The sequence below is a fragment of the Equus quagga genome, chromosome 16, assembly GCF_021613505.1.
Source record: "Equus quagga isolate Etosha38 chromosome 16, UCLA_HA_Equagga_1.0, whole genome shotgun sequence".
Taxonomy (NCBI): Eukaryota; Metazoa; Chordata; class Mammalia; order Perissodactyla; family Equidae; genus Equus; species Equus quagga.
Genome location: NC_060282.1, coordinates 20,574,532 through 20,589,501, shown reverse-complemented (window position 1 = coordinate 20,589,501; position 14,970 = coordinate 20,574,532). Strand labels below are relative to the sequence as shown.

Sequence of the window (14,970 nt, the reverse complement as noted above, 5' to 3'; positions counted from 1 at the left end):
CTTTTTAAAATTAAATTTGGGTTGAATTTTTTCTTTCTTATATTTTACATTTTTGTTATACAAGTATAATCAACTAAAACAATACAGAACATATAGAGGCATTACCCCTGCTACATGGGTGTCATGGAAGGGAAGATGGGGTCAGCAACTGGAGTGCTTGAGTTCAAAGCCTGGTTCTGTGACTTATAAGTAATGTCATTTGGGTGAGTTATTTAATCTGTCAGTGCCTCAGTCTCCTTTTCTGTAAAATGTGCAAACAGTATCAGGACCTCATGGAGTTGTTGTGGGCTTGGAACTCAAAATGTAGTCTGGGAACCTGCAGCATCGTCATCACCTCAGAGCAAATGCAGAATGTTGGGCCCCACCTCTCACCTACAGAATCAGCATCGAAATTTTAAAAAGATCCTCAGATGATTTCTTTGCATATTAAATTTGGGAAGCAGTGGTTATGAGTCTAAATGAATTAGTAAATGTAAAGCACTTTGAACAGTGACTGCCAGATAGTAAACGCTCAATAAATCTCACCCTGATTATTGTGGAGATGTTCTTTAGTATGTCTCTCAGGCCTCATTTCTTTTCCCAGGATCCATTTTCATCTAGTACATAATAAACACTTAATAACAGCATATTTGTATAATTTATATATTTATATAAATATAATAATTTTTTTTCTCTTTATTGGTGATAAAATTGGTTATGTGGAGCTGGACTCCTTTATGTTGGAGACCTTTTCCCAACTCATTTAATGAGGCAGACAGATACTCTGTTGTTCATGAATGTGGATATCTTACCAGTTCATTCTTACCAGTTGATTTAAAATCTCTAACAAAACGAGTACATGAAACACCTGGCTTCTTGCTTGACCACTAAAGAGGAACCTCCTTTTATTAACAAAGAGTACCCATAGGCTCCTTAGAATGACTTCTGGTTCCCTGATAGGAGATGCCAATCTTTCCCATGTTGGCCTGCAGAAGTGACTCACTTGTGGAAAGCAATATTTTATTCTCCAGCCTGGTTCAGAGATTTCATTTTGGAGTATGGCCCAATTTTGAAATAACTTTGAGTTTTTATAATGCAGTTTGTTTTCTAAAATAAGCCATCATGGGAAATTTAACTTCAAGAGATTCTTGGACATCATTATGACCCTAAAGGTCAAAATACAAGTTACCAGTTTATGGTACGACTGAGAATTCCCCATGTCTGACCTTAAAAGGTTATTTTTTTCCCTCCAGATAATCAGTGTTTTATCTTTTCCTAATTAATTTCTGATAATTCCAGACTATTAAGTACCCCAAGTTGGTGTCAGTGAGGGATCAGAGAATCTTAGAAGTGACTTGGGTGGCCTCTGGACCAAACCTCAGTCTGATCCTTCGATCCACTCTGGCACAGCACACCCAAAAAGTAGACCTCCAGCTCTTGCTTAAACACCTCCAGTGACAAAATAAAAACTGAGGATGAAAGCAAATTATTTTTTTATGAATACTGGGTTTATTTTCCCCTCTGAGCCAATGTCCTTACTGCAGTTGTCCAAGCCAATAAGACAGTTTTAATACTCTGATAGCTATTTGATCAAACATAGCAAATAAAAAGAGTAGTAACTACATCTAGACACAAAATGTTTGTAGACATTTTAGTAGTATGAGACATGTTCCAAGTACTGTTTATACCAGTTTTTCCCAAAGCATGTTCCATGGTATTCTGCAGGATGCTAATAGCTATTATATGACCAAAGGTTTAGTGGCCAAATAAATTTGAGAAGTGCTGGTTTAGACAGAGTTTAAAGATTTTTATTGCAGGATTCATAAAACCTTTAATAAAATAATACATCCTTTGCCTCTCAGAGAGAGACTCTATTATACAGAGTTTGCCAAGGAATTTTTTTTTAGTGAAATGTACATTATGGAAGATTTATTTGGTGCGCTTTGTAGTAGATGAGTTTTAAATGATAGAGGAAGTTTGTGAAGCCAGATTTAAGATCTTGGACACAAATGCATTTAAGGGATTGGGTTTTGGCAAAAGAGAGGCGCATTTCTGCCTTCTAGTAGCAGGCAACATGGATGATAGTAGCGTCAAATTTCAGACTTAACGTCAGTAATTTTATTAGAATGTAATTAACATATATTGTAATCTGTGTTATGTTTGATTAATTCAGCCAATTTCAGACTCTTTTTGCTGTTACTGCTAGAAGGGCAGAAGTTTTAAATTAATTTCCCTTTTCTCAGACACGGTAATCACTGCCAGTGATTAGGGAAGAAAGGTGTATTTGGAATTTTGCATAAAAGTTGAGTATTTAGTGAACAGCATTTTCAGGAAAGCCTTAGATAGTCTAATTTGACGGAGAGAGAATGGAGGTTTGAAATCTTTTTATGAACCAAGCTAACTTTTCAGTAGCGAGGTAGTGAGGGGTTCCTTCAACATCCTGAGCTAGTGATGGCCACATTAAAGATAATTAAATTGCTGATGCTTTAAGGATGCTTTGACTCACTTTAGAGAGGCCATAGGAACAATTGCAGCGTAGATAATTATATTCAATCTGCCTATATCTTTCTCTTCACTCTTAAGTGGAATTCTTTTCTTGAAGAATATATCTGATGTTGAGGGCTTACTGTCTTCTAATCTTGCACTATCACTTTCCCTAGTGTTTAAAAACAATAATGTGTTATGGTGAAAGATTTTTGAGAATGTGCTTTTACCTAATTTAGACAATTGTTTGTCTAATGCAAAGAGTACAACTGAAAATGAGAATGAAAACTGTATTAAAATTAAGTGCTATGGGGCTGGCCCCGTGGCCGAGTGGTTAGGTTCGCACGCTCCGCTGCAGGCGGCCCAGTGTTTCGTTGGTTCGAATCCTGGGCGCGGACATGGCACTGCTCATCAAACCACGCTGAGGCAGCATCCCACATGCCACAACTAGAAGGACCCACAACAAAGAATATACAACTATGTACGGGGGGGCTTTGGGGAGAAAAAGGAAAAAAAATAAAATCTTTAAAAAAAAAAATTAAGTGCTATGCACATAGGCACCATTGTATATATTTTAAAATGTCTTCACCTTTTAAAATCTTTATTGCTGGTTAATAAGTTTTCTTAATGTACGCAGTTAACCTATTTCTTAGATCTGATTTTTCTTTCTGTTTTATTAAGGTGGAAAAACCAATCAACTGAATCTCCAGAACACTGCAACTAAAGCAATTATTCAAGGTCTTCTGCCAGACCAGAATTACACAGTTCAACTTATTGCATACAATAAAGACAAAGAAAGCAAGCCAGCCCAAGGTCAATTCAGAAGTACGTATTTATAGGTCTTAAGGTGCCACCATAGTACTCTGTCCCAGCTCTGAGTTTGAGTTTGTTAAATACTGTGAGGTTAAAATCCTAGATTCTTTAGATTTGAAGAGATCTTAAAAGACATTTAGTACCATCTTCATGAGTTCCTTCTATCTCTAATACTCCTCTGCCCCTCCTTTACCCATTTCACTGGACTCCTACTTATTCTTTAAGTTTTAGTTTTCAAATGCTCTAGCCTGCATCTTACCCAGACATCTCATCTACCCAGCACATAATAGATGCTCATTAAATACTTACCGAATGACTGAATCGATGATGCCAGCATTTCCTCTTTAGTATCCCCAGCAAGTGCCAATCCAGCCTCTGCTAAAACAACCTACACAGTAAGGAATTTAACTACTCCCAATAATTAATCAGTTGGCATTTCTTAACAGCCTATTATGTGCCAGGTCTCATGACAAACATTGGTAAACAAATGCAACATGGTAAGTATTAGGGAAAGATACACCTAGAACGTTATGAAGAGAGGACTCTCTCTGCCCTAATAATGGGTTGGGGACAGAATGGATGGGGGATGGCTTCATATCTGAACCAGTTTTCAAATGGTAAGTTGAGCAGACAGAGAAAGGATGGGGCATCCAGACACATACTAAGCAGGGGAGAAAGTTCTGAGGCAGCCCAAGCCATGTCGACATCCTTCCATTAGAAAGCTTTTCTTTTTATTGAGTTTAAAGGTTGTCCACACAGGCCCTGCTTTTTCTGCCTTTCAGGAGATATTCATTCATTCATTCTTCTTTTTTTTGTATTTAACAAATATAGATTGCATGGTTACTAAGTGTCAGGCCCTATTCTAGGCACCGGGAACATGACAAATCTCTGCCCTTATAGACCTGACATGCTAGTGACCAGAGGCTACAGGAACTCCTTCTTCCTGAAGGTGGCCTGTCAAATGTGGAGGGCAGAGTTTTATGTGTCATGAATGCTAACAGAAGAGGCCTGCCCTGGTTAGCTTTCTGTGTTACTTCCTTGTTAAGATAGACTCTTTAAAAAACCTGACTTATTATTAAGGACAATTTTCAACATCGTAAAAACATAGGCAGAATATAGTATAATGACCCCCTAGTATCCATCATTTGCTTCAACGATTAGCCATTCATGTCTAGTCTTGTGTCATCGATACTCCACTGCCACCTCCTCCCCATATCATTTTGCAGCAAATCCTGCGTATCATTTTAAATAACAATAGCTTTTAAAATCCTGCTATTAGGATTAATCCACAAATCTGGGAGGACATGAGTTCTAGAGCTCTGCGTGCAGCAATGTTCTCTCTAGATTTTCTAACCCTCCCTCCCTTTTTTCCTCCTTCTTTTAAGTAATGTTTTATGAGACATATTTTGTGATTTCTTTTTTTTTAAATTAAGAAAACCCAACTTTGTTAACCTATTACCTCTTGAAACTTCTGAACAAAGATGTTTGGTAAATCCACCTGTCAGCAGGACATACAGATGTTTTAAATGTTACATTCTTTTGAGACTCATATTGTCTGGAAGCTCTGGAAAAAGTTTTTTATGTTATTTTCAATATAAATCAGACTTCTGTCTCGTTTTATTGGCACTGGGCTTCAGTTTCTGGCCTCCAACATTCCTACATGAGTAAGCGAAATAACTTTTCTTAAAAGTTTGTGAGAAGCAGAAAAAGGGACGAGGAGAAATGATTTATTTTACGTTAGTCTGAAGGTATTGCGATTGATTATTTCAAATATTCCACTGACTGGGCAGCGTAAGAAACACAGCCTTAAAAAGCTTTTGCAATAGCTATTTACTCAAAATACTGAAAAAGAAATGCAGTTTTCAGCTTATTTAGCTCTGCTGAAATAATCTTAGGGAAACAGTCTAACCCGTTAGTTGGATAAATAATATGTGAGCATTTATATTTTTTAGCTATGTTATTTTTATTGGCAGAGTGGAGGAATTAGTTCTTCCCAAATAACAGTTTGTAAGAATGAAACTCAAATAACTTTATTTGGATGGCCTCCTTTTCCATTTTGCATTTCAGTTATATTTTTGCTCCCTGGGAGATGGAGCTAAGGCCCGGTCTCCCCTCCCTGGGAAACTTTCCTGGTTGGATACAGGAAAATGATGATCCAGACAAATCCTGTGGATATACGTTTGCAATTTGTGTAGGGGTTTGAATTCTTCATAAGTTCATCTTCTGATACACAGGGAAGCATAAGAAACGATCTTTGGAATTTGAAGACAGAAAGGCATGCCGGCTATTACGATCCTAAATCTGGTGTGGGTATTTGGCCAAGCAACTCAATAGCTTCCAGCCCCAGTTTGCTTGTCTCTAAATGGGGGTAATGACATGTGCCTATTATACAGAGCAGGGGCACGATAGAAGGGTTGTTAGGATTAATATCACTTGGCTTGTGACAGTCTGTTCTCTAAAAGATTTTGCCCCTTGCATGAGGGGGGCTGCAGCTTGGTGTGACCTATGTGCTACATCTTGTATGTGAACCAAAGGCCGAATTCAGAGTGACTGTCATTTTTGCTTGTTCATCTGTAGACTGGTTTATGGCCCTATTTGGCAAACTTTCTTTTCGACCGCCATTTTCCAAAATATCCTTTGGAATGATGTTTTGCTAATCTCTGCCTGCAAAATCTTGCTCATCTTTCAAAGTCTGGCTTACATGTCACCTTCCCAATGAAGTTTCCCCAAGTCTCCACCTCTGGAATTCTTCCCCAGATCTATTTCTACTTCAGCACAATTTTTCTCATATTAACATTGCAGACTTATTTTCTTTTACAGAATGTAAGCAATTTGAGGCCATGGCCTATGTGGGGGTGGGGTTGAAGATGTAGAATTGGAAATTATCCACAGAAGGGTGAGAATGAAAACTGTGGGATGACAAAATTAAAGTTGGGGTGTGCAGAGATGCAAGATAACTTTAGTATACGATTATGTTTCAGGAATGGAAGTAGAACAAGGATCCAAAAAACAAGAATGTAAAGGAGAGGTCAGAGGAATACAAGAAAAGCCAGGATGGTGCCTTTGTGAAAACTGAGAAAGAGAAGAATTTAAAGAAGAGGGTGTTTCAAAGTGGCCAAGGCTTGTAAAGAAGTCAGAGAATGAGGGCTGAAAGAATGGATTTAGATAATTAAGAAGTCAGAGGGAATAGCAGGATCAAGGCATCTTCTATTTATTATTATTATTTTTATCTTGGAACTTACTCTCTAGGTACCAGAAAGCCAAGGAAGGTTTCTAAGGAAAGGAATAATAGAACTAGAACAACATGACCTTGGCAGATGGCAAGTCTCAAATGCTTTTAGCAAAGGGATGGAAGCCAGTGGAAAGACGAGGAGGAGGAGAAGACGATAAAGACAGGATCAATGGAATGATCCCCTAGAGATGACAGGAGGGATGGTTCAGAGAAAATCATTGCTTCCCTTACACAGCCCACCCCTCAATAAATTTGCTTATTTCCGTGAAATGAATGCAGCAATTAAATGAAACATCTTACCATGAGGTCACTTCTGCCTTTTCACAGGGTATTTTATTTGTGCAGAAACCATTGCCATTTGGCAATAGTCTTGACTGACTCAAACAACTTAAGGTGCCAAACAATAGCAGGAAATTACCGTGGAGTTTTAAGCAGTGGAAAGTGAAGCTAATGGTCTAGGCTGATGTGACTGTATTAAAGGACAAGGGGCATTCTGGGTCCCTGGATGTTTCATAATGAAAGTGACAAAGAAACACTATTATTTTTAGTAGGGAAACTTTTTTTTAAAGTTTATAAGGAAATTATTATGGGGTTCCCCATCTTCTATTGCAGATAGACCAACTCCAAATGAGAATATTCGTGGCTAAGATCTTTCTAGAATAGAGGCCAACTCGGAGGTCTTGTCCAGAGACCTGAAGATATGGCTCAAATCACTTTCTGATTTTATGAGATATGTTTTAATTACTTAGCTCCTGGTTCTTTGTTCCCTCATGTATGAAATGGGGATAATCACACCAATTTTATAGCAGTTATAAAGGATTAAATTTATCTGATACCCCTGCCCATAATGGGCACTTGACCAAAGTAAATTCCAAAGTGTTTTCCTCACCTCCCTGTGGCAAAGTTAAAAGAAATACAAGTTCTAATCTTTGGGAATGAGTTCTACCATAGAGCTGATTTGTACTCAATACTCAATACTTGCAAGAGTTTTAGTAAAACTCATTGCATGTTTTCTTTTAGACTAATATAACATGTTGCTGTATTTCTATTTTTCTTCCAGTTAAAGATTTAGAAAAAAGAAAGGAGCCAAAACCCAGAGTCAAGGTTGTGGACAAAGGAAATGGGAGTAAACCATCTTCACCAGAAGGTCAGATTTTTTTTCTACTTGCTTGTTTTGGGGGTTGAGTTGTTTTTATAACATAGACGATAGAAACATACCTGGCCGTTGGTCCTATCAGAAGAGTACATATATGAAAGTCTCCCTCTGCTCCTTTTCATTCCCCCCCCTTTCCTCACACGTAATCACTATCAACACTTCCCTCTCCCTTACTCTCCCATATTCAATACATCACCAAGTTCCAGTGAATTCATTTTCTCTTGAAATACTGACAGAATCTGTTCATTTCTTTCCATGTCTATTGCCAATGCTCAGGCTAAGCTCCCATTTCTTTCCTGGTGTACAATATTAGTCAGCAAATCTCAATTTGTTCTCTACCAAGAAGTTGGAGCAATCTTTTCAAGACAAATCCAACCCTATGCTCTCCTCACACACAGCTTAAAACCCCTTCAATATTTTCCCACTGCTCTTAGGATGGAGGACAAAATCCTTAAGAAGACCTCCAAGGCCCTGTGTAGTTTGATAACCTACTGACCCGCCTCTCCTCCTCATTTACCAATACTCGCTCCCTGCTCTCCAGCCCCATTGGCCTTCTTTCAAATCCTTTAAAGACTATGGTCTCTCCCATACGAAGTCATAGCACCTGCGGCACTCTGCACGAAACACTCTCTCCCATCACCACTCTGCTTAAATACCTTCTTTTCTTTCTTCAGAGTTCAGTTCCATCATCACTTTCTCAGAAACTTTCTCCAATATTTCCTCTATTAGAGGTCCTTTTACACCAGCTAACTTTCCTTCACAGCATTTGCATGTTTATCTTCCCCACTAGATGATAAGATCCAAGAGAAAAAGGATTGTGTCTGTTTTTGCTCCTCCATATCTAGCAGTTTCTGATGCATAACAGGTATCCAGTAAATAGTCACTGAATGGAAAGATGGATAAATGATCAATTAGAAATGTTACCTACTATTGGCTAAAAATATACTCACCCATCAACTCACCCCAGTGTTTCTTTTTACACTTTGGCACGTGACTTGCCCTTCTCTCTGAATATATAAACATATGTGTATGGCTTGCCATACTGTATTTCTTATTCTGTGCATTGCTTTTTCACTTTGAGAACTTTCCATGTTACTGCCTACAGGAGGCGTGATAGCCTAGTGGCAAATTGTGTGGACATCAATTTTGCCTGCCTGGATTCAACGCCTTTGCCACTTTAAGCTTGGGTAATTTATACTGGTGATCCTAATGTCTGTGTCTCTTTTTCTTCATCTATAAAAGGTGGATTTAATTCATAGAGGTATTTGGGATTAAATGGGTTGATATATGTAAAATAGAATACTGCCTACCATTGAATAATTTTAGCTGTTATTGTTAGTTTACCTCCTTCCTTCTAATGGCCAGATCGTATCCTAAGGAATAGATTATCTTAATTCGTGAACCATTCCCCATGCTAATGAGCATTTGGATGCTTTCTAATTTTCACTGTTACAAACATGCTGCAGAAAACACCGTATATCGGAAGGTGAATGTTCAGCTCAATCAGGTCCTCCCTCCTGGGGAATTGGAACAGAAGACAGAGAGAGTTAAGTCATAACAACAGGAGTAGAAGAAGTAGAGCCCAAGACTCACCAAGGAACCTTAACAGCGAAGCCTTGACCTTGGATGCCTGCTGCTAAGAGGCTGATCAAGTGATGGAATGGCTAGAGCTGTTGTGGCATACAGTGGGTTGCTGGAGCTAATGCTGTTTTCTGAACGAACATCAGGTTTCTCTTTTTCCTTTTTTTTTTGAGGAAGATTAGCCCTGAGCTAACGTCTGCTACCAATCCTCCTCTTTTTGCTGAGGAAGGCTGGCCCTGAGCTAACACCCATGCCCGTCTTCCTCTACTTTATATGTGGGACACCTGCCACAGCGTGGCTCAACAAGCAGTGCATATGTCCACACCTGGGATCCAAACCAGTGAACCCTGGGCTGCCAAAGCAGAATGTGCGAACTTAACCCCTGCACCACCCCGACAGCCCCTCAGAGTTTTTAATCATAAGTGGATACTGTAACTTGTCAAATGCTTTCTCTGCGTCTATTGAGATGATCGTGTGATTTTTATTCTTCATTTTGTTAATGTGGTGTATCACATTGATTGATTTGCGGATGTTGAACCATCACTGCATCCTTGGAATAAATCTCACTTGATCATCCTGTATGACATTTTTAATGTATCGCTGGATTTGATTTGCTAGTGTTTTGTTGAAGATTTTTGCATCAGTGTTCATCAGTGATACTGGCCTGTAATTTTCCTTTTTTGTGTTGTCGTTATCTGGTTTTGGTATCAGGATATTGTTGGCTTTGTAGAATAAGTTAGGAAGCTTCCCTCCTCTTCAATTTTTTGGAAGAGTTTGAGAAGGATAGGTATTAAGACTTTGAATGTTTGGTAGAGTTTGAGGGGAAGCTATCTGGTCCTGGACTTGTATTTTTGGGGAGGTTTTTGATTTCTATTTCCATCTCCTTACTGATGATTGGTTTATTCAAATTCTCTATTTCTTCTTGATTCGATTTTGGAAGGTTGTATGATTCTAAGAATTTATCCATTTCTTCCAGATTATCTGATTTGTTGGTGTATAGCTATTCATAGTATTCTCTTATTCTGTATTCTCTGTATTTCTGAGGTATCTGTTGCAATTTCTCCTCTTTCACTTCTGATTTTATTTGAGCCTTCTCTCTTTTTTTCCTGGTGAGTCTAGCTAAATGTTTGTCAATTTTGTTTATGTTTTCAAAGAACCAGCTATTCATTTCATTGATTTTTCCTATTGTTTTTTAAATCTCTATTTCATTTATTTCTTCTCTGATTTTTATTATTTCTTTCCTTCTACTGATTTTGGGCTTTGTTCTTCTTTTTCCAGGTCCTTTGGGTGCGCTGTTAGATTGTTTATTTGAGATTTTTCTTGTTTGTTGAGGTAGGCCTGTATTGCTATAAACTTCCCTTTTAGAACTGCATATGCTGTATGCCATAAATTTTGGCATGTCTAATTTTCATTTTCATTTGTCTCCAGGCATTTTTTGATTTCTCCTTTGACTTCTTCATTGACCCATTCATTGTTCAGTAGCATTTTGTTTAATCTCTACATAGTGTGGCTTTTCTGATTTTCTTCCTGTAATTAATTTCTAGTTTCATACTTTTGTGGTCAGAAAGGATGCTTAATATGATTTCAGTCTTCTTAAATTTATTGAGACTTGTTTTGCAGCCTAATATGTCATCAATCCTGGAGAATGTTCCATGTGCATTTGAAAAGAATGTGTATTCTGCGGTTTTTGGCTGGAATGTTCTGTATATATCTACTAAGTCCATCAGGCCTAGTGTGTCATTTAAGGGCAATGTTTCCTTATTGATTGTCTGTTTAGATGATCTATCCATTGGCGTAAGTGGAGTGTTGTTATTGTGCTACTATTGCATTACTGCTATTATTGTGTTACTGTCTATTTCTCCTTTTATGTCTGTTAATAATTGCTTTATATATTTAGGTGCACTCTGTTGGATGTATAGATATTTACAAGTGTTATATCCTCTTGTTGGATTATTCCCTTTATCATTATGTAGTCCCCCTCTTTATCTCTTGATACAGTTTTTGTTTTAAAGTCTATTTTGTCTGATATTAGTATTGCTACTGCAGCTTTCTTTTCATTGCCATTTCCCTGGAGTATCTTTTTCCATCCCTTCCCTTTCAGTTTGTGAATGTCTTAGGTCTGAAGTCTGTCTCTTGTATGCAGCATATATATGGGTCTTGTTTTCTTATCCAATTGGGCACCCTATGCCTTTTGATTGGAGCATTTAGTCCATTGACATTTAAAGTAGCTATTGATAAAAATGTACTTATTGCCATTTTGTTACTTTTTTTCTGGGGATTTTAGTACTTCTTCTCTGCTCCTTCTTCTCTCGCTCTCTTCCCTTGTGGTTTGATGGCTTTCTTTAGTATTATGTTTGGGTTCCTTTCTCTTAATTTTTTGTATTTATTGTAGGTTTCTGGTTTGTGATTACCATGAGCTTCATGTATAATAACCTACATATATAGCAATCTATGTTAAGTTGATGGTCTCCTTAGTTTGATCTCTTTCTGAAAGCTCTACTCTTTTACTCCCCTCCTCCCACATTTTGTGTTTTTGATATCATATCTAACCTCTTTTTCGTCTGTGTGTGTACCCATCACCCTCTTTCATGCAAATAGATAATTTTGGTATTTTTGTCTTTTGACCTTTATATTATCTTCATAGGTGGTTGATCTGCTGCCTTTACTGTATTTTTGCCTTTACCAGTGATTTTATTGCTTTTTTTGTTTTTGATAATTTTCTTATTCCTATTTGTGGTCTCCTCTTCCCCACTTAAAAAAGTCCCTTTAGCATTTCTGCTAGTACTGGTTTCTTGGTGGTACACTTCTTTACTTTTTGCTTGTCTGGGAAATTCTCTCTCTCCTTCCGTTCTGAATGATAACCTTGCCAGATAGGGTAGTCTTGGCTGTAAGTTGTTTCCATTCAGCACTTGAAGTATATCATGACACTCCCTTCCAGCCTGTAAGGTTTCTGCTGAGAAGTCAGCTGATAGCCTTATAGGGTTTCATTTGTATGAAACTTGTTTGCCTTTCTCTTGTGGCTTTTAGGATTCTTTCTTTATTTTTTTAAATTAATTAATTATTTTATTCCAGTAACACTGGTTTATAACATTATGTAATTTTCAGGTGTACATTATACTATATTTTGAATTCTGTGTAGATTACATCGTGTTCACCACCCAAAGACTAATTAGAATCCATCACCACACATATGTGCCTAATCACCCCTCTCACCCTCCTCCTTCCCCACTGCCCCTCTGGTAACCACTAATCCAATCTCTGTTGCTATGTGTTTGTTTGTTGTTGTTTTTATCTTCTACTTATGAGTGAGATCATATGGTATTTGACTTTCTCCCTCTGACTAATTTCACTAAGCATCTTCTCTTGCTCTCTTCCCTTGTGGTTTGATGGCTTTCTTTAGTAATATGTTTGATTTCCTTTCTCTTACTTATTATAGGTTTCTGGTTTGTGATTACCATGAGGTTCATATATAATATTCTACGTATATAGAACACTATATTGAACTGATAATCTCTTTAGTTTAACCTCTTTCTGAAAGCTCTACTGTTTACTCCCCTCCTCCCACATTTTATATTTTTGAAATCATATCTAATCTCTTATTTTGTGTGTGTATCCATTACCCTCTTATCATTGAAATAGGTAATTTTAGTACTTTTGTCTTTTGACCTTCATGTTATCTTCATAGGTCGTTGATCTGCTACCTTTACTGTATTTTTGCCTTTAGCAGTGATTTTATTGCCTGGTTGTGTTTTTTTTTTTTTTTTAATAATTTTATTATTCCTATTTGTGGTCTTCTCTTTCCCACTTACGTAAGTCCCTTCAGCATTTCTTGTAGAACTGGTTTCTTGGTGATAAACTCCTTTTATTTTTGCTTGTCTGGGAAACTCTTTATCTCTCCTTCCATTCTGAATGATAACCTTGCCAGATAGATTATTCTTGGCTGTAGGTTTTTTCCTTTCAGTACTTTAAATATGTCATGCTTCTTTCTTCCAGCCTGTAGGGTTTAGGCTGAGAAGTTTGCTGATAGCCTTATGGGCTTTCCTTTGTATGTCATGTTGCCTTTCTCTTGCAGCTTTTAGGATTCTCTCTTTATCTTTAATTTTGGGCATTTTAATTATAATATGTCTTATTTTGGGCTGATATCTTGTTTGGAGCTCTCTGTGCTTCGTGTACCTGGATGTCTGTTTCCTTCCTTAGGTTAGGAAAGTTTTCAGCTATTATTTTTTCAAATAGATTCTCTGCCCCTTTGTCTCTCTCTTCTTCTGGGACACCTATAATAGGAATATTAGCGCATTTGATATTGTCCTAGAGCTCACTTAGACTGTTCTCTTTCTTTTTAATTCTTTTTTCTTTTATCTGTTCAGCTTGGGTGATTTCCTCTAGTCTTTCATCCAGCTCATTGATCCATTCTTGTGTGTCTTCTACTCTGCTATTGAGTCCCTCTAGTGAATTTTTCATTTCCCGTATTGTATTCTTCATTTCTGATTGGTTCTTCTTTATATTTTCCAATTCTTTGTTGACGTTCTCACTGAGTTCATCCATTCTCCTCCCAAGATCAGTGAACATTCTTATGACTTTTTTTTTCAATATTGGCACCTGAGCTAACAACTGTTGCCAATCTTCCTTTTTTCCCCCTTTTTTCTTCTCCCCAAAGCCCCCCAGTACATAGTTGTATATTCTAGTTTTGAGTGCCTCTGGTTGTGCCATATGTGATGCCACCTCAACATGGCCTGATGAGTGGTGCCATGTCCGTGCCCAGAATCCTAACCAGCAAAATCCTGGGCTGCTGAAGTGGAGTGCGTGAACTCAACCGCTCGGCCATGGGGCCGGCCCCTCCTTATGACTTTTTATTTGAACTCTGTCAGGTAGATTGTTTATTTCTGTTTTGTTTAGTTCTTTTTATGGGGTGTTTCCCTTACTTGGACGCTATTCCTTTGTCTCCTTATTTTGCCTCTTTCTCTGTGCTTATATGTATGTGTGAGTCAGCTATGTCTCCCGATCTTGTAGAGATGGCTTTATGTAAAAGATGCCTTATGAGGCTCAGCAGTTTGCTTCCTTCTCATCACCAGTTTGAAATGTTCCAGGAGTGTACCCTTTGTGGGCTATGTGTGTCCTTGTGTTGTGGCAGGGTTTCTTTTGCTGCAGGTGCCCAGGGAGGCTAGGATGTCCCCCTGGCTGACTGGTTGTAATGCTCAGCTGTATGTGGCTGCTATGGACCCTTCAGTCACTTTATCAGGCGTGGCGAGCCCCAGCACAGTTGACTGCAAGATCTAATAGCACATTTCTGTTGCAATTTTTCTCTTAAGTGAGTTGGCCCCACGTGTAGCTGTTTGCTAGGCCCAGGGGCTTACAGTTGCTGCAGGCCTCTGGCCAGCAAGGCTGTTGCCAGCTATCTCAGGATTGCAGCTGAGGGGGGCTAATCCCAGGCCCTGAAGCACCCAATTATTTCAGGCTTTAGAAGGTGGAACCGGTACCCTATGTGGCTGCTTGAGAAGCACAAGTCTTCTGTAGCTGACAAACCCCACCACCCACAGGGCCATGCACACCATCAACACAGACCTGCCCTGTGCATGCACCCCAGCTCCCTGAAGTGGACCTGGTTGCCCCATTGCGGAGGCTCCACACACTCCACCTGCTCCTTGCTCATGTCCTGCCTGGTTGAGGCAGAACCACTCCCTTGCCTGCAGAGGATCCAGGCACCCTGCCTGTCACAAGTTGCCTGAGG

General features: G+C 38.5%; 1 protein-coding gene across 2 annotated transcripts in view; it reads left to right on the top strand.

Annotated features, from left to right (window-relative positions):
* COL14A1 (collagen type XIV alpha 1 chain) overlaps positions 1 to 14,970 on the top strand; it is a 218,234-nt gene that overhangs the window by 29,053 nt on the left and 174,211 nt on the right. For both annotated transcript variants that reach the window (XM_046641998.1, XM_046641999.1), the window contains exons 4-5: positions 3,145 to 3,288; positions 7,569 to 7,655. In XM_046641998.1, coding sequence (XP_046497954.1) covers positions 3,145 to 3,288; positions 7,569 to 7,655 — 231 coding nt within the window. The remainder of the gene's footprint in view (positions 1 to 3,144; positions 3,289 to 7,568; positions 7,656 to 14,970) is intronic.